The 22,596-nt window shown below is 40.2% G+C and overlaps 1 protein-coding gene across 9 annotated transcripts in view; it reads right to left on the bottom strand.

Moving 5' to 3' along the window:
- Window positions 1-1,432: 1,432 nt before the first annotated feature.
- plecb (plectin b) overlaps window positions 1,433-22,596 on the bottom strand; it is a 213,574-nt gene continuing 192,410 nt past the window's right edge. For all 9 annotated transcript variants that reach the window (XM_060922295.1, XM_060922288.1, XM_060922289.1 and 6 more), the window contains 11 exons: window positions 19,196-19,353; window positions 18,933-19,108; window positions 18,677-18,815; window positions 16,972-17,328; window positions 16,766-16,849; window positions 16,578-16,682; window positions 16,325-16,423; window positions 10,556-13,699; window positions 3,144-10,285; window positions 2,413-2,508; window positions 1,433-2,252 (listed from right to left, as the gene is read on the bottom strand). In XM_060922295.1, coding sequence (XP_060778278.1) covers window positions 4,166-10,285; window positions 10,556-13,699; window positions 16,325-16,423; window positions 16,578-16,682; window positions 16,766-16,849; window positions 16,972-17,328; window positions 18,677-18,815; window positions 18,933-19,108; window positions 19,196-19,353 — 10,382 coding nt within the window. In that variant the 3' untranslated portion in view covers window positions 1,433-2,252; window positions 2,413-2,508; window positions 3,144-4,165. The remainder of the gene's footprint in view (window positions 2,253-2,412; window positions 2,509-3,143; window positions 10,286-10,555; window positions 13,700-16,324; window positions 16,424-16,577; window positions 16,683-16,765; window positions 16,850-16,971; window positions 17,329-18,676; window positions 18,816-18,932; window positions 19,109-19,195; window positions 19,354-22,596) is intronic.

The raw sequence follows: 22,596 nt of genomic DNA, 5'->3' as shown, positions 1-22,596 counted from the left end.
GGTGATTTTGATTCATAAAGCAATGATTCGATATTTGATAATATCATTGAATCTGTTAATAAACAAAGCAATTCCATTTATTAGCCTCTGGTCAAGATGTGACCAACTTTCAGAATCTGAACGTTTATGTGCAATGTGTGTGCATTTATTCAAAATATTCCTTACAACCATCACATACTTTTGAGAGAAAATACTATTATTGTTATAGTCCTATTTAAAAAATAAAGTTCTAATGAATAAAGCATGAGTGGAAAATTTGAATAAAAAAAATAGGATATATCAAATAAACATGACAATAATGCAAATGTTCCACTCAAACAATATGTGGAAATATTACTTGATAATGAAATAATTTTTGCTCACTTTTATAAACTGTGTCAATAATTCATCCTATTCAGTGTCCTCAGTGAGGACACTAAGTGACTATTGTTATTTTGTCATTGTCACCTAGTTATCAACCCTGTTACCTATGAAAAGTAAATGTTAGTGTAGTTTAAATGCAGGAATTTAAAGATTTTAAAGAAGAAAAATAGTTTAAAAAGGAATTTTAAAGTTTTTTTAATTTAGATTTTTAATTAAAATTTTTTCATTAAAAAAATCTGAAGTCTCTGGGGGGGGGGTACAAAAAAAAAATCTGTTTGTATTACATATTAATCCTGTTCTAGTATTTTAGGAAGATATTTTAACTACTAAATTTGAATAAGAATTGTGTTTAAAAATATATAATACCAACCGTATATTTATGTCGATACATACCAATGTCTTGCTGAGTTAGAATATATATAATTACAATGGAATATCATTCATTAAAAAAAATAAAAGTTTAAAAAAAGAAACAACCTTGGTATTGCCAAGGTAAATGTAAAAGCACCCGAGTGGCCCAATCCCTGACCTCAACGCCACTGAACATGTTTAGATTAGATTAGATTAGATCCCTTTGGGAGGGTTCCCTCAGGGAAATTAAGAAAGGATTTAGGATGAACTGCCTGACTTTACTACTGCTGTTGAGCATAAATCTCCACAGCTATGCTCCAAAACCTAGTGGAAAGCCTTTCCAGAAGAGTGCAAGTTATTATAACAGCAAAGGGGGAACTAACTTGATGTTAATGCCCATGGTTTTGGAATGGGCAAATATGTCTGTGATGGTCTGGTTTCCACATAAATTTTGGCCATATAGTATATGATAGATAAGTGTTTCCAATAGGTTGCAGATTTTAATTTGAGCTTTTATTGTGACTTTTTTTTTCTTAAAGTTGATGAACTGTAACGCAGACCATCAGAACGAAGGAAATGCCTTTAAGACAGAAACATCATGTCTTATTTATGCATATTAATATTTTCATGTACAGAAAATTAAATATGTGCATTAACATGCACAGCCCTCAAATTAAACTTTGCAAAACAAACTAAATAAGTACAGACATGAATGATATTTCTCTATAATCCTTTTATTTACATTAGAATATGAAATTATTCTTAAAAGCAATGTAGTTTCCTCCCAGCATTATAAACCTCATGCATAGGCCAGTCTGGATTTCATACATTTGTAATAATAAGGATTTAACCTCAATGACACTCATCATGGAATTCATACACGTCTGCTCTTCATCTCAATATTCTAAAATGTCGTATTAAGTTAGTAAATGATGCAAAGCAAATATATTACAGAACATGATATTGAAATAAAGAAAATGGAAACCAAATATGAAGATATACACGTCAAGTACTTTCAAGAAAATAAACAGTGAATTAGAAGAAACACTGGTTGAAGACAAACAATATCTTTGTTAAAAATGGAGAAGCAAAACAAAACCAAAAAAAAAAAACCTTACTCCCACAATATATGCTAATACACTAATTTGTATTGCTGAACTCAAACTTGTGCAGAATACAGTAGCACACACTGGACAAGGGGACCTAGGGTAATGCATATTAAATGCTTTACATTGCCTAATAGTGCTGTGAAACGAGAGCTTAGAAGAAACATGGGAAGTAGAACATGACTGTAAAAATGTCTCAGTAAAATTATATTTAGTCTTTAATTGAAAACAGTGGCTCATAAAGAATATTTTGCCAATATTAAGTTTGTGTGAACAGTGTGGATGGTAATGCCAAAAAATGCTCAGTCGATGACAGTCAATTGCTGGTATGATATCCAAGAAAAACTTCAATTTAACCCTAACCTCTACCTTCTCTGAGCAAATGATATTGTAGAAGCAACAGAAGAAAGGAACGAAAGGTTCACTGCAGATCTAAAAAACAAACAAAAAATGGATACTATGAAATGACAAAAACCAAAAAATGCCAACAAAAACAAATGTATGAAACACAATGTGTACTAGACCATGATTTATGCATAAGTATAAACAACCTGGATATGTAATTACATTTTATAATTAAACAAGAGCTTACCTGAATATTTGGAGCTGAGGGCTGGTGGCGAGCATCGATTTTACTGCTCAAGAGCACACTCTCTTCCATTACTATAGCTTTGGTTGCACATAAACGCTAGAGAAGAGAAGGAAAAAAAAAAAGAGAGAGAGAGGAAACCCAGGTTAACTCAATGACTGTTGCACACTTGATTTATGGCCTAATAATCAAGATGAATCTGTGGAAAAGAAATTACATTAAATTACAGACGTATTATACATAAAATTTAAATATACAGGGGGCTGCAAAAGTAGGTATACAGTAATGAAAAATAAAACATTATTTTATTGATTAGACAAACAATCAATAATAACATATCAATAATAAACATATTAACCCCTCAAATGTTCAAACCGTTTGCCCCCGGTATTCACACACTCCACTAGTTGAGTGTGGACACCCATGCACACACTGGCACAAAGGTCTTTATCAGCATCAATTTCCTGGCAAGCCTCCCATATGAACTGAATCATGGCATCAACAGAACGTGGTTTGCATGCAAAAACCATAAATTTTAATGAATTCTAGTATTAAATGAAACCTAGCACCACTATTATAATACTGGTAATACTAGAATAATCCTTACTGTATACCTACTTTTGCAGCCCCCTGTATGTTATGTGAGAATGCTAAAACTTTAGACCTTATCAAGTAATTGGATAGCATGAAATTATCTGGTTTTAAATCGAAAAAGTATTGTTGATTTAACTTACAAGTATCAAATGCTCAGCAGCACATTCAGGTTTGTCCAGATATTATGAGTAGAGGTAGGGTCAGACATCTTAAATCTTCTTGGCACAATACACCAGGACCACTTGAATACAATGATTGAATTGTGTACATGTTTCATGGTGGCAGAGGATACTGGTGCTTTAACTGTTGTTTTATAAGGACATTTAGATGTTAATAAATAAGGCATATACCTCCATATTAGGTGATAAATGTGGGTTGTGAGATGCAAAATAGTGGCATAGTTTATGTGACTTGAAGTGTGCTTTCCTCCTCCAGTGTTAACATCAAAATGTCATGTAATATTTTTCTCTATACATTCAGCAATATTATTTGCACAACACTACTACTTCCATGATGGCATGTTCTGTTAACCAACATGCATTAAAAAAAAAAAAAAAAAAGTGTATACTTTCAATCTTGTTAGCACAATTTTCTTGTCTATTTTGGCATATTCCTGGTTTGTTAACTTAAATCCAAGTAAAAAATAGACATCTTAAAGTACAAATGCAGGCTAGAAGTAGTAGTTAATAAAAGTACTCTCTGTAAAAAAAAAAAAATTAATAATAATAATAATAATAATAATCACTAGATAGTTAATGCATTTAACCATAATAACATGTCCTATAAAATCAGCAGTGTTATTTGAGTAATGGGGGGGGAGGAGTTCAACATTACTCAGGTATTACAAATGATCTGAAGTTAGAAGAAAACTTTGAGGATGAATAATCGTCATGCTTGACAATACAATGCACCCAAACTACGTATAATGGGACTCTGTAACCAGCCTCCAGTAAGAACATAACAGTAGTTGATGGAATGCACTTTTCTATGACAAAATCATGCTAATTAAAATTAATAAATAAATCTTTTTTTTTTTAACCTTTTATTTGCAGTTGTAGTGTGTAAGGGGGAATTGATTTAAAAATGATCCTCTTTAAAGGGACAAGGCTGTATCACTGACAGTGCTATGAGAGTTTGGGCTAAGTGCATAGCAGGGGTAGTATTAGAATCTGCGAGAATAACTGGTGGATGAATAGGAAGATGAGGAGAAGTTCATGCTGAAGCCAGAGCCAGTGGCATCAAAGCTTCCTCTTCTTGAGCCTGATCTAGAGCCTGTCCTGGACCCAGATCTTGAGCCAGCAGCAGACCCAGCACCACTGATATTGAATGGGCTATAAAGGCCTTTACTAGACTGTGAACAGGCTTCTAGCAACCTTAGCCCAGTTCCTTCCTCAACCATGCTTCTGTCCATTGCATCCTTGTAGGAGATCTTCAGTTTAGTTTTGGGGCATGTAAGGTATTTGGAATAAGCACTCACATCCCTTAGCTTTTGAGCTGTGCGGACATCTATAACGCCCTTCTTGATTGCTTCTTCTAGAGAGACTCTTCCTTCAGCCCCTGGTTCAATAAGCCCACCAGTAAGATACTGCACCTCCAGAAAACGCTGACCAGCCTCATAATACAGCCAGCCTTTCTTAAGGGCTTGAGCAGCAGACATTTTTACTTTGGTTCTAGGATCCTCAAATCCATTGAAAGCTTTCTGTGCGAGATTAATCCTGTCAACCATTATCTTATCAAGAAGACCCTTATTGGTTGCATCAGTAGCAGAATACTTTTGCCCACTTGATGGGTCTATTATGCCACCAGTGCAAGCCTGTGCCTCCAGCAGTCTTTGGCCAGTGATGCTGTCCACTATGCTCCTGTGCATGGCTTCAGTGACTGAAATCTTCTCTAGAGTGTCTGTATCAAGAATGCCAGCCACAGGTCCAGTCTCCTCAGTTGGATCGTTCCACACAGTTGCAGGCGTTTTGATGGATGGTATGGGACTCATTGGATAGGATGAAGATGATCCAATGGATGATGACCGGGAGCGAAAGCCACCCATGTTTCCAGACAGCATGTCAGCAAATTCTGTAATTGCAAGGTTGCCAGAGCGATACTGGTCAAGAGCAGATGCATCAATTAGACCTCTTGCGAGAGCATCAGCAATGTCATACTGGTGACCTGACCTTCTGTCAATGATTATGGACTTCTCTTCACCATCAGATGATGTCATTGTGATTTCTTCCCATTCACATTCCTGCTCTGCAAGTTCAAGGTATGTTTGGTGATCAATGAGCCCTTTGCGATAGGCTTCATACACAGACATTTCTTTGCCTGACTCGGGATCAACAATAACAACTCTGCGTTTGCGAACAGAGGATTTGGAGGATGTCTTTCTCTCTCGTTTCTTCTCCTTTAAGAGTAAAAGCAAGAGATCAGTCTGTGGGTCTACGATGCATCTATCCATTAGCTGCAGATAGGTTAGATTCTCCTCGGTGTTTGGGTCAAAAAAGCCCTTGGTATCATCAGATGGATCAGACAGGATCTCATTCATCTCTTCATCAAAGAATCCACGATTGTAAGCTACTTCCACAGGCAAGCGGTGGCTCTCCTCAGGGTCGATGATTCCTCCAGTGGCAATTTGAGCTTCAAGAAGACGAATTCCATGGTCTTTGAGAATCAGACCTTTTTTCATAGCTTGAAAGAGTGAGATGGTTTTACCTGTATAAGGATCTCGGTATCCAGTTACAGCCCGTTCAGCAGACATGAGCTTGTCTTTAAACTCCGGGCCCACAATTCCCATCTTCACAGCTTCACTGACTGTTAATCTGAGATTCTTAATTGGGTCAAAGATGTATCCTGTAGCTGCTTGGGCTTCCAGCAATTCAAAGGCAGTTCCTGGCCTGATCATATTTTTCTTCATGGCTTGGTATATAGAAAGACGGTCTTTTGTCGATTCCACAAACACACCAGCAATACAGCTTGTGCCTTCAAGGTATTTCTTAAGCCTGCTGCTCAGCTCTTCAACTGTTAACAGACCCTCATTAAGTGAAGAGGCGGTTTCGGCATCAATTATTTGTGAGCGTATCAGTTCTTCCATTGTGATTTCTTTTCTGAGACCCTTAAACATTGGTCTTTTCTCTGCTAAAGGCAGCAAATACAGTCCATCTTTATCAAACCTGCATCTCTTGAGCAGTTGTGCATATGAGAGTTTTTCATCTGTAACAGGATCAACATATCCTTTGACTTCATCGTTAAGTTTCTCATATATTTCTTTGTTGATATAGCCACGTTGTGTAGCAACATCTGCTGGAAGATGGAAGTTGAATTCTGGATCTATTATACCACCAGTTGCCGTCTGAGCCTCAAGCAGCCTTAAAGCATAATCGTCTGGCACAAGGTCCTTTTTCATTGCCTGGAAGAGGGAAATTAGTTTGCCGCTGTATGGATCCTTATACCCAGTGACTGCTCTTTCTGCTGACAGAAGTTTGTCATGAATTTCTGGTCCTACCACACCTTTGCGCACTGCTTCATCAACTGTGAGCATCTCGTTCTTGATAGGATCAACGATGAATCCAGTGGCTGCCTGGGCTTCCAAGAGGACAAGTGCATATTCTGGATTTATAAGCCCTTTCTTCATTGCCTGATAAATACTGGTTTTAGATTTGGAATCAGGGGCTATACCAGCAATGCTGCCAGTACCAAACAAATACTGTTTAACACTCTGTAACTCCATTATCTCACGAATGGTCATCTTCTCTTGTTTTAACAGGTTGAATGTTTCCAAGTCAATTATACGGGCACTATATAGTTCTTCAATTGTGACCTGGCGTCTGCCCATGTTACATGACTTGATGTTCTCTCCTCGGATGATTTCTCTCTGCTCCATTATCTCAATGATTATAATAATCATTCGCTCTTTAGTTATTTTGCCTGAACGATACTCATCCAGGAGTTTTGTCCTTTCTTCTTCGGGTAGCAGATTTGAGTTCATGACATCCCAGAGGGACATTGAGCCTTGAGAAAGGCCTTCAATTGGGAGGTCAACCTGAGTACTAGTTAGATCGTTCTGGGTTTGTTCTTCAGTATAAAGGTAAGTCTTTTCGATCACTGTTGGTGCCTGCGGTTTGGACAGTCGTAATAGGTTTAAGCCTGTCTCAGGGTCTGTCATACATTTGTCTTTTAACTGTTTATAGGACACGTTCTCATCAGTCTCAGGATCAGAGAAGGTTTTGTTTATGTCTGATGCTTCAGCCATAACGCTGGCCATTTCCTTGCTGAAATATCCCCGCTGACATGCCACGTCGGTTGGAATCCGATGACTGTTAACTGGATCAATAATTCCTCCAGTGGAAATCTGTGCCTCTAAGAGAGGCAAGGCATGGTCTCTGGGTATAAGCTCTTTTTGCATGGCTTGAAACAAGGAGATAATTTTGCCTGTGAATGGGTCTTTGTAGCCAGTAACGGCTTTTTCAGCAGTGAGAAGTTTTTCATGAAGTTCAGGGCCCACAAGACCTGCTTTAACAGCATCATCAACTGTGAGAAACTGATTCTTTACAGGATCCACCATGAAACCTGTAGCAGCTTGGGCTTCAAGTAGAGCAATTCCTGTGTCCTGTCTCAGAAGTTTCTTTTTCATTGCCTGATAAACGCCAAGCTTTTCTTTTGTAGGGTCAAGGTATATACCAGCAATGGTGTCAGAGCCTTGTAGGTACCTACTGACAGATTTGTTTTTGCTGACTTCATCTGGAGTCTTCTTCCCTTGTTGAAGCAAATCATAGGTAGACTTATCAATAATTTTGGAGTCCAAAAGAGATTTGGCTGTGACAGGAGCCCTAAGCCCTTTGAAAATGGACTGTTCTTGTTTCTGAGCTTCTTTGTCTTCCACAATTGTGACTATAATCTTTATTATCTTCTCAATTTTCACTCTTCCAGATCTGTACTGCCTGAGTAAATCAAGTCGTTGTTCCTCAGTAAGATATTCAGAATTAATTAGCTCCCAGATGGTAATTTTTCTGCCTTTAAATGGTCCACTCTGAATCTCTACTGATGCTTGTGTCATTGCTTCTTTGGTCTGCGCTTCAGTGTACTTCTGCTCCTCTTTGGCATTGATTGCTTGTTCTGACAAGGGGAGAAGCTGAAGTCCAGTCTTTTTGTCAGTAATACACCTCTTCTGAAGCTGCTGATATGTGACATACTCCTGTGTGTTTGGATCATAGAAAGCCTTGAGGTCTTCTGTTGGGTTAGTCAAGGCCTTGTACGTTTCATTATCAAAGTAACCCCGCTTGTAGGCAATGTCCTGTGGAATGCGGTGGCTTTTCACTGGGTCTATGATACCTCCTGTTGCCAGTTGTGCATCAAGAAATCTCATTCCCTGGTCTTTGTTAATCAGTTCTTTTTTCATTGCCTCAAAGAGAGACACCGTTTTTCCAGTGTAAGGATCCCTGTATCCAGTGACAGCTCTTTCTGCAGACAGCAGCTTTTCATGTAGCTCAGGGCCAACAACATCTGCTTTTACAGCTTCATCTACTGTAAGGTTCTGCTTTTTCACAGGGTCTACGATATATCCAGTTGCAGCCTGAGCTTCTAAGAGAGTCAGAGCAGGGCCTGGCCCCATCACATCTTTTTTCAAAGCCTGGTAGAATGACATTGTTTCTTTAGTTGAGTCGATGACTACGCCTGCAATGCAGTTGCTACCCTTCAGAGCTTTGTGTACAGGCTCCATCTCAGACACTTCTTTGATGGTCTTATTTCCTTTGTGCAACTCGTTATAAAGATCTTTATCAATAACTTTCGACTCCAGTAGCTCTGCTGCAGGAACAGGTGCTCTAAGGCCATCGAATTCAAGCTCATTTGCTTTCTCTTTTTCTTCAGCAACCGTGATTATAATCTTGATGATCTTTTCGACTGTAATCTTGCCTGTTTTGTACTGGCGAAGTAAATCCTTTCTCTGGTCTTCTGTAAAGTATTCAGAATTGATTATTTCCCAAATTGTAATGGTCTTTCCTTTGAATTTTCCAAATGGCACAGACACCGTTGTCTTATTGAAAATATCCTTAGTTTCCTCATCCGTGAATGCTCTGGCATTAAGAGCAGCTGTTTCTGAAATAGGTAGGAGAAGTAATCCTGTTTCAGGATCTGTGACGCACGACTTCATCAACTGGAAGTATGTGAGATTTTCTTGGGTGTTTGGATCAAAGAATACTTGTGTGTCATCAGAAGGCTCTTGGAGAATTTTGTTCATCTCTGCACTGAATTGACCTTGCTTATAGGCTGTTTCAGTTGGTACACGGTGGCTGTTGACTGGGTCGATGATTCCCCCTGTTGCAATTTGAGCCTCAAGCAGTCTGATGGCCTGGTCTTTCAAAATAAGGCCTTTCTTCATGGCTTCAAAGAGTGAAATCGTTGCCTCTGTATAGGGATCCTTGTAACCAGTGACAGCTTTCTCAGCAGACAGCATTGTGTTGTGAAGTTCAGGGCCTATGAGGCCTTCCTTCACTGCCTCATTGACCGATAGCTTCTTGTTATTAATAGGATCAATGATGTATCCAGAGGCTACCTGTGCTTCTAGTAGTGGTAAACCAGTTCCAGGAGCAATTTTCTTCTCTTTGATGGCTTCATAAATGGGCATTTTATGGTTTGGATGAACAAGCAAGCCCCCAATACAGTTAGTGCCCTGAAGCATAGTCTTAAGTTTTTCTGTCTGGCCAAGCTCCTGAACTGTGATCTTGCCTTTGGATAAATTATCATACTCCTTTTTGCTTAAGAGGCCTACGTCTAACAGGCGGAGTGCTGGAACTTTCTCACGAATGCCATCAAAAGATAAAGCAGAGTCATCATTCCCACTGTCCACTGTAACGTACTGTCCATTAAGGTCTCTACTCTGGCTCTCCGTTTCCCTTTGTTGTTTTTGAATGACTTCAAGCTGCATAAGTTTTTCACGCAGTTTCTTGTTTTCTTCAGCAAGTTGTTTTTCCTGCTCAAGCTTTTTCTTCTCGAGCTCTTGCATCTCTTTTTGTTTACTGAGCATTTCTTCTTCAGCTTCCTTTTGTTTCTTAAGGGCAGCATCCATGGTAGCCTGAAATTTATTCTTCTCATCTTCCAGTTGTTTTCGTTGGCGCTCTTGTTCCTCTTTCAGAGCTCTGGATTTTTTCACTTCTTCTTCAAACTGGCTTTCTAGTTTCTTTTTCTCATCTTCAATTAGCTTTTCTTTTTTCAGCAGCTGCTCCTTTTCTAATATGAAAGTCTGCTGAAGGATTGTTTTCTCCTGTTTAATTTGTTCCTGTTGAGCATTTGCCATCTAGAGAGGAAGAGAGAGAATTATTAGAGCATAATACATTTCTCTGGACAAAGCGAGCGTATTGTATAGAAAAAAAAACCTGATTAAGTAGGCATTATACAGTTAGTATAAAGGAAGGGAATAATATCCTAGAAACGTAATTAATTAAAATCGTTCAGAGAGCATGACAGTGACAAATAAAATCTTTATATTTTCATTTAAGCAATGTTAGTTTTCAGGGAGGGGGTTAATGACATAAGCTGCATATTTATACCATGTTTAATACAATACCTCTTTAGACTTTTTCTGCAAATCTTCAGCCTCTTTTTTCAATTTATCCTTTTCTCTTTCAAGTTCAGCAATTGATTTGCGTAGGTCATCAGCTTCTTTGATACTGGTTAAGTGCTGTTCTTCCAGTCTTTTGGTCTCTTCTTCAAGTTGTTGCTGCATCAGCTGTTTGTCTTCAAGCAGCTTCTGAGCCTGCTCTTGGGCCAAGTCTTTTTGTCTCTGAAGCATTTCTGCTTCAGCTCGCAGCTTGGATGCTTCCTGAATAGCTTGCATCTTTTCTTTAAGCATTTTTTCAGCAAATGCCCTTTGCTGAACAAGGTCAGACTCTGCTATTTGTCTCATGCGCGCAGCCTCCTGAGCCTCTATACTGAGTCTAGCAGCTTCTTCAGCTAACTGTTTCATATTCTCAGCCTCCTCAGCCAGAAACTTCTGTGTGTTATCTTTATCCCTTTGAATAAGACGTTGGTTCTCCTCTTCTATTCGGAGCTTGAGTTTGATCAGCTCCTCCATTTGAATCTTAACCTTAAACAGTTCATCCTCTACCTGGGCCTTTTGTCGAACAGCATCACTGACCTCATCTTTAAGGCGATGAAGCTCCTCGTCGAGAAGGGATTTCTGTTTGTCAGTTTCATCCAGCTGCAGTTTCACCCTCGTAAGCTCTTGCTCAACCTGAGACTTCTGCTGAAGGGTTTGCTCTGCCAACAATTTATGCTTTGCCATTTCTAGATCAGCTTGTTGTTTCTGTTTCAGTGCAGCAGTTTCTGCCTGAGCACGTCTGGCTGCTTCTAACTCAGCCTCTTTTCTCAGTCTCTCGGCATCCTCCTGTTCTTTGGCTTGTCTGGCTGCTTCAGCTTCAGCGGATTGCCGCTGAAGCTCTGCCTCTTCTGCTTTTTGATGAAGAAGGGCTGCTTCTTTTTCTGCTTTTTCTTTGGCCTTATTTGCTTCTTCAGCAAGCTTTTTAGCTTTCTCGTACTCTTCCTTCAGTTTTATCTGTATAAGGCTGTCTTCCTTCTGTTGCACAAGGACACTCTGGACTTGGTGTTCAGCAGCATTACACCTATTCACTGCCTCTTTTGCTGCAATAATCTGTTTGTCAGCTTCTTTATCAGCCTCTTCCTTTTGCTTTCTGGCCTCTTCTGCCTTCTTTTTGAGACGCTGCACTTCTTCTTGGGCAGTCTGGCGTTGTCGAGCTGCTTCTTCCTCTGCTGCAGCGATCTTTTTAACTTTTTCTTCAGCTTCCCGTCTTCTGTTCTCTTCCTCCAAGGCAAGCTTACGAAATTTTTCAGCTTCCTTTTCAGCCTGCATCTTACTTTGCTGGGTTTCCTCTGCAATATTCTTTAGTTTATTTAATTCAAGCTCCAAATCAAGCTTACCAGATGACGCCTTCTCAAAATTAAGTTTTAAGATACGGATCTCCTCTTCAATAACTCTTCGCTGTTTGAGGGTTTCGTCTACAATTGCTTTCTGTCTCTCTAATTCCACATCAGAAGATTTCTTGAGCTGATTGATCTTCTCCTCAATGTCTTGCTTGTGCTGGCTTGCTTGATCTTCAAGAGCCTTCCTTTGGTATGCCTCATCTTCAGCTTGCCTTCGGAGACGCTCGTTTTCTGCCTCTTTTTCTTTGAGTGCTATCTCTGCTTCGGTTTTTAGGCAAGTAGCCTCATTGATCGCTGCAAGTTTTTCTTTCAGTATTCTTTCAGCTTCTGCTCTTTGTCTGGCAGCTTCCTCCTCAGCGACCTGCCTCTGCCTTTTTGCCTCTTCGGCGATTGCACGAAGTTTAGCTGCTTCTTCCGCAAGTTCCCTCATTTTAGCAGCTTCAGCTTCAAGGAGCTCTTTTCGCTCTGCAATGTTAGACATACTTTCCTTCTCAGCTTTGGATTTAAGCTGTAGAAGTATGTCCATTTCACTTCGTACCTTGGCCAGTTCATCTTCAAGCTGCTTCCGCTGTTGCACAGCAACATTTACCTCGTTCTTTAAGCGGTAAAGCTCATCATCAAGCAGGGATCTCTGCTGATCTGCATGGTCAAAGTCAGCCCTTAAACGGATGAGCTCCTGCTCGGCTGAGAGCTTCTGCTGAGCTGTACATTCAGCCAGTTTCCTCTGTCTCTCAAGTTCTTGCTCTGCCATATCTTTTTGCTTCAGGGCAGACTCTTCAGCTTTGGCCCGCTTCTTTGCCTCACGCTCAGCCTCTTCTTTCTGCTTCTCGGCTTCTTCCTGGGCAAGAGACTTTTTGTGGGCTTCTTCCTCAGCCTGGAGCCTTAGACGAAGGGCCTCGTTGGCTTTTTGCCTCCATTTTTCTAGCTCTTTTTCAGCTCCCTCCCGTGCCCTGTCTGCTTCGTCTGATTGCTTTTTGAGGCGTTCTGCTTCTTCTTGCAGCTGAAGGACAGTTCCATCCTTTTCTTTAAGTGATTCTTCAAGCTTTGATGTCTTTTCAACAAAAGACATGCGCTTGCGCTCTTGCTCAATAGCTGCACTTTTCTGTGCTGCTACCTGAGCGAAACTGATCTGCCTTTCTTTTTCCACCTCAGCCTGTTTCATGCGTCTCTCTGCCTCCTCCGCTTGCATCCTCAGCTGTTCAAGGTCCTCCAAGGCTTTATGCTTCTGCTTAGCAGCCTCTCTTTCTGCTTCAGATTTAAGCCTGAGCTCCTCCTCTGCCATGCGTTTTTTCTGAGTTTCTTCAGCGACCTGTTTGCGAAGCTTCTCTGCCTCCTCTTGAGCTGCTTTGCGGAGTCTCTCCGCTTCAGCGGCATTGTCCCTTAGCTGTTTCAGCTCTGCCTCTGCAGTGGATTTCTGCTTTAATGTCGTTTCCAGCTGGAGTCTGATAATACGTATTTCCTCCTCTATTTTGGTTCGACTCTGTTGAGCCTCCTCCACCAGATCACTTTTTAACTTGATCTGCTGTTCTGACATTATTTTGAGCTCATGCAACTCTTGCTGAATATTTTGCTTTTGGTTCTCAGCATCCACAGAAACAACCTCTCTCTTTCTAACTTCTTCTTCCATCAGGAGTTTGAGTTCCTGTGCCTCTTTCTCTGATTTGGCAATGGCTTTTTTATGAGCTTCAGCTAGCTGCTTCTGTTTCTCTAACTCGGCTTGCATTTCAGCCATTTTTTTCCTCTCCTCCTCTTTAAGTTTCTCAGCAGCTTTCTGTATTAGTGGAAGCAAATGGTAAAGAAAATTATGATTATGAGCAAGCATGACAGGATGTTATGGTTAAGGTCTTTTTTTAGCTCAAAGAAAGATGCACACATGACAAATGTTAAAGTGGGGTTTTTCAAAACAAAACACAAAACTTGCAGTCAATTAAGGCATGGCAATGTGTTATAATTAATGTATGGAGACAGCAGACAGACAGGCTTTTCACAGCAACTGACAATTTAACTGCAAAATCATGCGACTGGTGCACTGGCTACCTTTAAGCTATTAAACAGCCAACAAAATGGCCAGTGAAGCTTTGCATGTAAATATAGCGATGAGGCTAGAACTGTACATTTATTGACATAATTCATTTCTGTAGGGAACCTAAACATAGTCTTGAAAAATCTATAAGGATGTGCTGTTATAGGACGACAGGGATTGCTTTATAAGAAAATAATCAACAGTGGAAGAGAAATTACAACCCTGGAAAGGACCACTTTCATATAACGGCACATCTCGGTGTGTTTCATCCTTCTTATACCATGGCAAGATTTATACGTTTTTATTTACTAAAAAACAAAAACATTGCAGGCAGCACGGTGGTGTAGTGGTTAGCGCTGTCGCCTCACGGCAAGAAGGTCCGGGTTCGAGCCCCGTGGCCGGCAAGGGCCTTTCTGTGTGGAGTTTGCATGTTCTCCCCGTGTCCGCGTGGGTTTCCTCCGGGAGCTCCGGTTTCCCCCACAGTCCAAAGACATGCAGGTTAGGTTAACTGGTGACTCTAAATTGAGCGTAGGTGTGAATGTGAGTGTGAATGGTTGTCTGTCTATGCGTCGGCCCTGTGATGACCTGGCGACTTGTCCAGGGTGTACCCCGCCTTTCGCCCGTAGTCAGCTGGGATAGGCTCCAGCTTGCCTGCGACCCTGTAGAACAGGATAAAGCGGCTAGAGATAATGAGATGAGACAAAAACATTGCAATTTTAAAATTCTCTCTGTTTGTAGTTACTAATATCCCCTAATATTGTGGAATATCCATGACATGGATATGTTAGTCCCTAATACCACTTGCGTTATAGCTTTTCTCTCCCTTGAAGTTAAGACAGCAGCTTTTCATGTTACTGATTGTTACAAAATGCCGACAATGAAGTCTCCTACCCTAAATGTTTTCTTACTGAAATCTTCATCTCACCTCACCTATTATATGTTTTTCTTTGTTAAATAACAAAATAAAGTTTGTATATTGTTTGGCTTAACTTATGTGAATGTCCACCAGACAAGTTCCTGTGAATTAGTTACTATAAAATTGATTAAAGTACATTAATACATACAGTACCTGCTATTTGCCTTGTGGCATTGTTACAGAAAATTAACGAACAACTTCTGACCAATTAGAATTGAAAATTCAACTGTGCCATGGTATAAAAATGCTGCATGTGTGTGTATATTTCTCATAGAGCAAGAGAAAGAAAACAGTAGAGAAAAAGAAAAAGGCAATTATGGGAGGGATTACTGTTGAAAAGAAAATTAAAGGCAGTAAATGCGATATACTGTATATACAATACAACAGAGAGAACAGAATTCAGAGCACTGTGTTTGGCTCAGATTTACTTATATTACTTCTGCAGAAACACATTACTAAAGCAGTACAGCCAGCGAAAGCAAAAAGGTGCATATCTGATAGAAAACTAACTTAATATATATGTATATCTAATTCTCACTGTCCATTTTGGATAATAATATGCAAGATATTTTATTGCTATTCATTACATATGTAAATTAAGAGTAATAGTGAGCTTTTGCCACTGACAATCCAGATTACACTGTATTACTACAGTTAACGTTACTGGTAGCAACACATCAAAGTGAGAATTAGATAATTTCTTTTAAAAAAAATAATAACGCATGATCAAATTTTAGGGAAGAAAAAGCAAAAAATTCAAAAGACATGAGCAAAGAGAAATCTTTACCTCTTTAGTGCCCAAACAAGATAAGCAATCATCATGACAAAGCACTGGCAAGCAGTTAAGAGAAGCAAAGAAATAAAAAGGTTAGGGTTAGAAAATGAGGAAAGAAATTTGTTATTCAGTGAAAAGTAAGAATCTCTGGCTTTAACTGATACTGACAGAAAGAGGTGTAAAAGAAGAAAGGGATAAACAAAAAAAGGCCTTTTACACACACTTGAATGATTTTTAAGGTGTGGGTTGGGGATATGATAATAGATGTAATATGTGAGAAAAGTTTATATTGCACTGATCTAATTTATTAGCTGTTTATTATTTAATGCATTGAACTTTATAAAATCAGCATTAAGGGATACTTTTTGTCCAAGTACTCCGACTTAGTATCTTGAGTTTACTACATCATGACTAAATCTGTAAATGTTTCAGATAAAGCATGTAGAAAAATATTATTATATATTCTGATACATTCTTCAACTCTCAACAGATTTGTGGTCTGTGGTGGCCGAATTTCTTTTCATTTTCCTGATATTTCTTTCCTCAACACCAAATAACACCAAACGTCCAGTCATCCATACATTAATATATGTAGTTTTGTTGGTGAGTAATTTGCAAGACAGTTAGGGTTAGTGTGTTGTTTTTGTTTGGTACAGTTAGGTCTCTTTAACAAGTCACGCACCTCCTCGTCCTCCAGGCGGCTCAGTGTGTCTGTGATGAACTTGATGTACTGGCTGGTCAACGTCAGCAACTCACTATAGCGAGTTCTCAGTGTTACATACTAATTAGGGAGGAAAAACAGCATCTCCGTATTAGATTTTAAGTATCAATATACATCAGTCTTTTAGAGAACGATCAAATAAAAACAGTGAAATATATGAAGATAAATGGAAACATACAAGGCTCAAGACAGCACTGATTGAAAATTCACTCACCTCTTGAATGATGTTATCAGAGGCAGACTCCATCTTGGTTTTCTTCAAAGGTGAAGCCAAGGGTTCCACCTGCGCTCTGTAAGCGACCAGCTGAAGTTCATAGTCCTGAAACAGACAGACGCTGGTTAATATATTATAAGAACAGAGCATGAATTGGAAAAGATTTAATGCAAAAAAGGTGCATTTACCTTAATGGTGTCAATGTAAGTCTTGGCATATTTATGACATTCGTCACATTTCTCTTTATTTTTCTCAATCTCCTCCAACAGTTTCTGTCAAACAGAATCATATCATTAACCAAAACATAATGAGAAATGTCTTTGATTTGACTGATGTGCTTCAATCCAATCTAGAGTTATTTGTAAATAAATAATGTGCTTGTGTGAAATGGCACCTTTTCCTGACCCAGCTGTTCGTTCAGGGTCTTGCTGTCAGTAATGGGTATGCCCTGGATCTTCTGCTGCCTTTGTCTAGCGTCTGTGAGCCAGCGAATAAGCCAATCATAGCTTTCACGATAATATCCCAGCTGCCTCCCCAGCTGCTCCAGCTCGCGCTGTCGGAGGTCAATCTGGGTAAAAACGGCGTGCCAGCGCTCCTGCAGGTTGGACAGGAGCTGTTTGTAGTGATCCAGTTCAACGTCCCTCTCTCTGTGCACCTTGGTCATGCGCTCGCTCACGGCAGTAGCCTTAGCCAGCTCTCCCTCAAGGGCGTCAAAGACGGGCTGTTTGCCCTCTGCCTCACTGCGCATTTTCTGTAGAAAATAGAGATAAACATAAACATACAAATCCTACATACATTAACTACCATTAGCTGGTTAAGTCTACCTCCGGTGCACTTGCTCAGTCACGTCATCATCAACATCAAATACAGCCAATATCTGGCTGTTTGTTGTGGTGTACTTTACTCACTTAAATAAAATAAATTATTGGCTCGCATGAATGTTGCCATGTGACCGTATAGTACAATTCATAGAATTTTTGCCTCAATGTATTTCGCTGACCCTGAGAAAATGGTTTATCATCCATACAAGGTAATACATGCATCACAAATACAGTATATATAGCTCTTACTAATGATTTTGGGAATTATGCTACCTACAGCTAGATCAAGATGCACTGTGTTCCCATTAAATATATTAAAAATGCTTTGTGTAAGTCAATAGTAGTTGTAGAAGGAGGTGGTTTCTCTCTCTTCCTTCGCTTTCTTTATCAGGCAACTACAAATAATAACAATCGCCTCAATGAGGCTGTAGCTCATACCAGCCACTATTGTTGTGTGTGAGTTTGAAATCCAATCAATCCTGTGGGAGGAGTAGCGATTTTTGTGAAATTGCATATGACCCCTGTGTAGCCGCATCCATGGCAGGTGGCGCCACCTGGTGAACAACTCTTGTGTGAATATGTCTTTAGAGTCTTCTGGGTGAGTTTCAGTGAAAACATCCTAGCAGTTTATGAACAGTAGTGTTTGGTGTGATGAGTCACCCAAAAATTTCAAACACCCATAAAACATTAAATATGACAGGTGGCGCCACCGTCTTGACAAGTTTTATACATACCAACCTGGGGAACATTCCATAGGAGTTTGATCAAAATCTGATCACTCCTGTAGGAAGAGTAGCGATTTTCAAAAAATCGCATATGACCCCTGTGTAGCCGCAACCATGGTAGGTGGCGCCACCTGGTGAACAACGCTTGTTGGTATGTCTTGAGAGTCTTCTGGGCGAGTTTCAGTGAAAATGTCCCAGCAGTTTATGAAGAGTAGCGTTTAATGTGACGAGTCACCCAAAAATTTCAGACGCCCATAAAATGGTAAATATGACAAGTAGCGCCACCTTCTAGACAACTTTTATGCACACCCACCTGGAGAACATTGTATGCGAGTTTGACTGAAATCCGCTCAATCCTGTATCCGATTTTTATAAATTGTGGACGGACAGACGACACGTGATCTCAATAATAATAATTATTAAAAAATTAAAAATTGACTTAAAAACTTGTACACGTAATCCAGGATTTGTCCACTGCTGATTAAAACTGTTTTACATTCTGCGTCAGCAGCTACATATAGCTCATAATATTTTCAGTCTCCATGTCAGTCACCTTGAGTTCGGTACGGTATGTTTCCACTTCTGCAGTATCTGTTGGGACGGTGTAAACCTTGCGGAGTTGATCTTCATACTTTTTGAGAATGTCCTCAGCCCCTTGTGTATTGCGAATCACCAGCTCTACTGTCTTCAGCCTGAGACAACAAGCATGCAAGTAAATAACCTCATTTATGAAAGAGCTGGTATTAAAGGGTGGAAAAGGACCTGCACATTAAACAGATTTTTTTTTAATGAATAGAAGTCCTGATTACTTTTCGAGGTAGACTGAAGACAAGCAGTGCGTATGGTCCATCTTCTGCAGGGTGATGTCTAGCTCTGAGCGCAGGACTGGAGTGCTGGACTGCTCAGGAGAGGCGAGTACCTCTTCAGCTTTCTGAGCCACCTTATCCAGGTCCTTCTTAATGCCTTCCAGCTCCACATGCACTTTCTGCAAAAGCAACATAGACGTGTTTACGGTCATCTGATATAAAAAATTAATGAACATTTAAACAAAACAAGAGTTCAGAGCTCTTACCTTCTGGTCTGAGGCCTTTTGGAGGCAGTCCTTCAGTGGGTCTTTTTCCACTGGCTGGCGAATGCGGGCCACCGTGCGAGACTCGCAGTCCTCAATCTTCAGACGCAGGTCTCGGACATGTGTGATATAGGTCTTACACACCGACTCATCCTGCTCACCTGTGGAAAGGACAGACTAGTTATCATAGATCAGCACACAGCATTATGAGTGCATACTTTGGTAGCCTGAAAGGCTAAGAGGAGAAAAATTGACTTCACAGTGTAGTCCAGGGAAGTGAATAATTTACAGGATCAATTTTCAATCAAATATCAAAATTAAACAAAAAAAATCCTCATTACATTGCAAGTTAACAGCATGCTTCCCGCTTACCAAACACACATCCTTCAGAGAAACAGGTGATTTTTCTGGGAAGATAACTGGCTAACAATTAGCATATTACATGTCAAAAACATTTGATTTTTCCCCCTTCATAGGAGCAAGTGAACAGGTACAGACATAACTCAAAGTCCCTCCCGTGCAAGGATCTGGTCTTCCCAGGCAGTCTCCTGTCCCAGTACTAACCAGTTCTTGAGGTGCATGGGTGCGACGCCGATCTCTGTTTCAGTAGCTCTTGACCTCTTGCCTATTATACAGCTAGGATTACAGTGGGGGACTGGTCATCTGGTAACTGTGAGAGCTTGACTCCTTACTCACATCTGTATTGCAGCGTGCCTTGCCAGACGGCAGTAGGTACCATTTTTATGATGGTCTTTGGTATGACCTGACTAAGTGGAACTCGCGATCTCTCAGGCTACATCCACACGACAACGGCAACGAGATTTTTTTTTTTTTTTAAATATCGCGTCCACACGGGCAACGGATCAGTAAAATATCAGGTACATATGGCAACGCAACGCTTGCTGAAAATGATGCAATACACATGACACACCTCTACGTGCGCTGTAAGACGGTCCCATCGGAGACACCAGAACAATAGAAGAAGTAGATGCATGCGCATAAACCCCTTCTTCTGTAGCATCAGCCACATACAGTTTTGATTATTAATCAGTAGCGTAAAACGAAAGACGCAGAAAGGGGAATGAATGGGGGTAGATGGAAGCCGGTACGCCAACATTCTGATATCATCCAGAATTCTTTAATGGTCCAGAATAAATTGAATGCTACATGTTGATGGATTACTTTTTTCTTCTACACCCTTTTTGAGGAATGTATTGTCGGACTTAAACCAACATCTGAAGAGGTGAGATCGCTCCTTTTTTTTCCTATTTTTGCTGGCGGGATTGTTTTTGCTTTTGGAAAGCGCACGGGCGGTGCGCGGTTTGGTACTGCTTCCGCAGTGTTTGGACTAAAGACTCTGCCCTAAGGGCTATTCTCTCACTCTCTCTCTCTTTCTCTCTCTCTCTCTCTCTCTCTCTCTCTCTCACTTTGCACCATTACACAATAAATATCCACAGTGAAAATATTTTGTAAGCGCGTTTCCTGAACCAGGTTATAGGATTTGTTGACAACTCGCATAGAGTTCGTTACACTTCTACCCGGCATGAAGCACTGACAGTCATGTGGTTGTGACGTCATCGTAAACAAATCCGTTCTACTCATCCAGACAACTTCGCAATGGCGCTGTTGCCAGATTTTTTCACTCTGGAACCCGTTCTCAAAAGATTTCGTTTTGGGGCACCCAAAATGCCGGTGCCGTGTGGACGCCAGGCCGAAATGATAAACAATTTTATCAGATTCACCTGAATCCGTTGCCGTGTGGACAGGGCCTCAGTCAAGAGGTGGACTAGGCGTCATGGTAAAGGCAGAACTAACTGGTTAAAAAAGTTAACTTGTAGTTCTAGATTGTAGCCGTTTTAGCCACAGGACATGCAAGTATTGGAAGAAATTAGCAACATTACAAAACTGATGCTGGAAATTAGTTTCTTTCAGGTCCCCCCCCACACACACTATTGTTTTCTACCTAACCCTTCAGACCTTCCATAGCTTCCCCAATGTAGCATTGTGTGCAGCGTCCTCCATGCGAGCATATCAGTTAATTCACAAAGTACCACAAGCACTCAATTAGAGCACGTACTGGCTTTAGAAATTTTACTACTGAACTTTGCCTTTAATATTTTTTTCTTTACTGTACTCATTAAGACATTTATTTGTAACTGACTCAGGATCAGAGCAGGAATTTCACGAGGGCCACGGCCCTCGTGCCCTCTCAATTTGGCCTTGTGCCCTTGGAAAAAAAATATCTGCCATAAGGCCACAGTGGCCTTGATGCCCTGCGGTTTTGTAGTCTGCCTCGTGGCTTTAACATCACCTGCGTCTATTGAGAAAAAAATATGTCTTTTGATGACATTCTGGATTCTTATTCGGCAACTCATCAGTGGTGGATCGGACTCGAGCCTGGCATGAACCGCTCCGAGGTGCTATAATGACACCAATCTATCGCCAGCCAACCAGGAGACTTAATCAAACGCATCCCCCGCCCACTTGTGTCCGCGTCTGAGACGTTGAATTTTCACAGAAGGAGGGAAGAAGTTGACTGAGGTAAGACTGTGTGATAAATTAACGAACGAATAAGAGAGGAATTTCAACATATAGGGCTTAAGTTTGTTACCATTAAATAAGGATTGCTTGTACAGTAACGTTATGTCGTTCCAACGTTGACCCACTTTTAACGTGCCGAGTACCACTGTAGCCGCTAACAAATGCTAATTAGCTTGCTGTCAAGTTTTTCCTTTGTCGAGCTTTAAGCGTAAGGTCATGGATGTTACTACTGCTTGTTCCTGCCATAATATGATACGTGATATGTGCTGTTGTCTGTTCATAGCCACTTTTTTAATCTTAGCACAGTTAGCATTGTTTTGTTACTAGTAGTGCATGTTTCTTTTTGCTGTTTAACCGAAGTGTAACTGCTGCCGTCTTGACGAGATGACCATCGCAAGAGATTTTCTCTCATTGTTTTTGGCGTCATTACAACATTAACATTTATTCATTTTCATATACATTCTAGTATATGTTCCATTTACAGTCAAACATCAGTCAAAAATTACAGTCAAACATTGATGTACTCTCCAGGCTCAATTTTGATTAATCAAAAATCTGCGTAGTAGTACAGTCTGAAGATGCTTTTGCACTTTCGGTGTCAATTGAACAAAAATTATGGGAGGATATAGGTTTAATAAGTTTTACAATTTCTGAAGTGAGTGATGGATTGATAAGTTTAGATGTGTTCAATATTTTCTTATCTTCAGACATAATAGTGTAGGAGATGTTTCTTTACCTGCTTGATAGTTTCGACTGAGACTCCAATCTTCCTCAGAAGAGTCATTAGTCCTTAAATTAAATTCATTATAGACGTGAACTTAAAATCATTGTTTTATTTTATGGCCTTGGTGCCCTGGCTTTTG

Source organism: Neoarius graeffei, chromosome 5 (genome assembly GCF_027579695.1).
Source record: "Neoarius graeffei isolate fNeoGra1 chromosome 5, fNeoGra1.pri, whole genome shotgun sequence".
NCBI classification, from domain to species: domain Eukaryota; kingdom Metazoa; phylum Chordata; class Actinopteri; order Siluriformes; family Ariidae; genus Neoarius; species Neoarius graeffei.
Note: the sequence above shows the minus strand (reverse complement) of the source record. Positions and strands in the feature narration are given on the sequence as shown.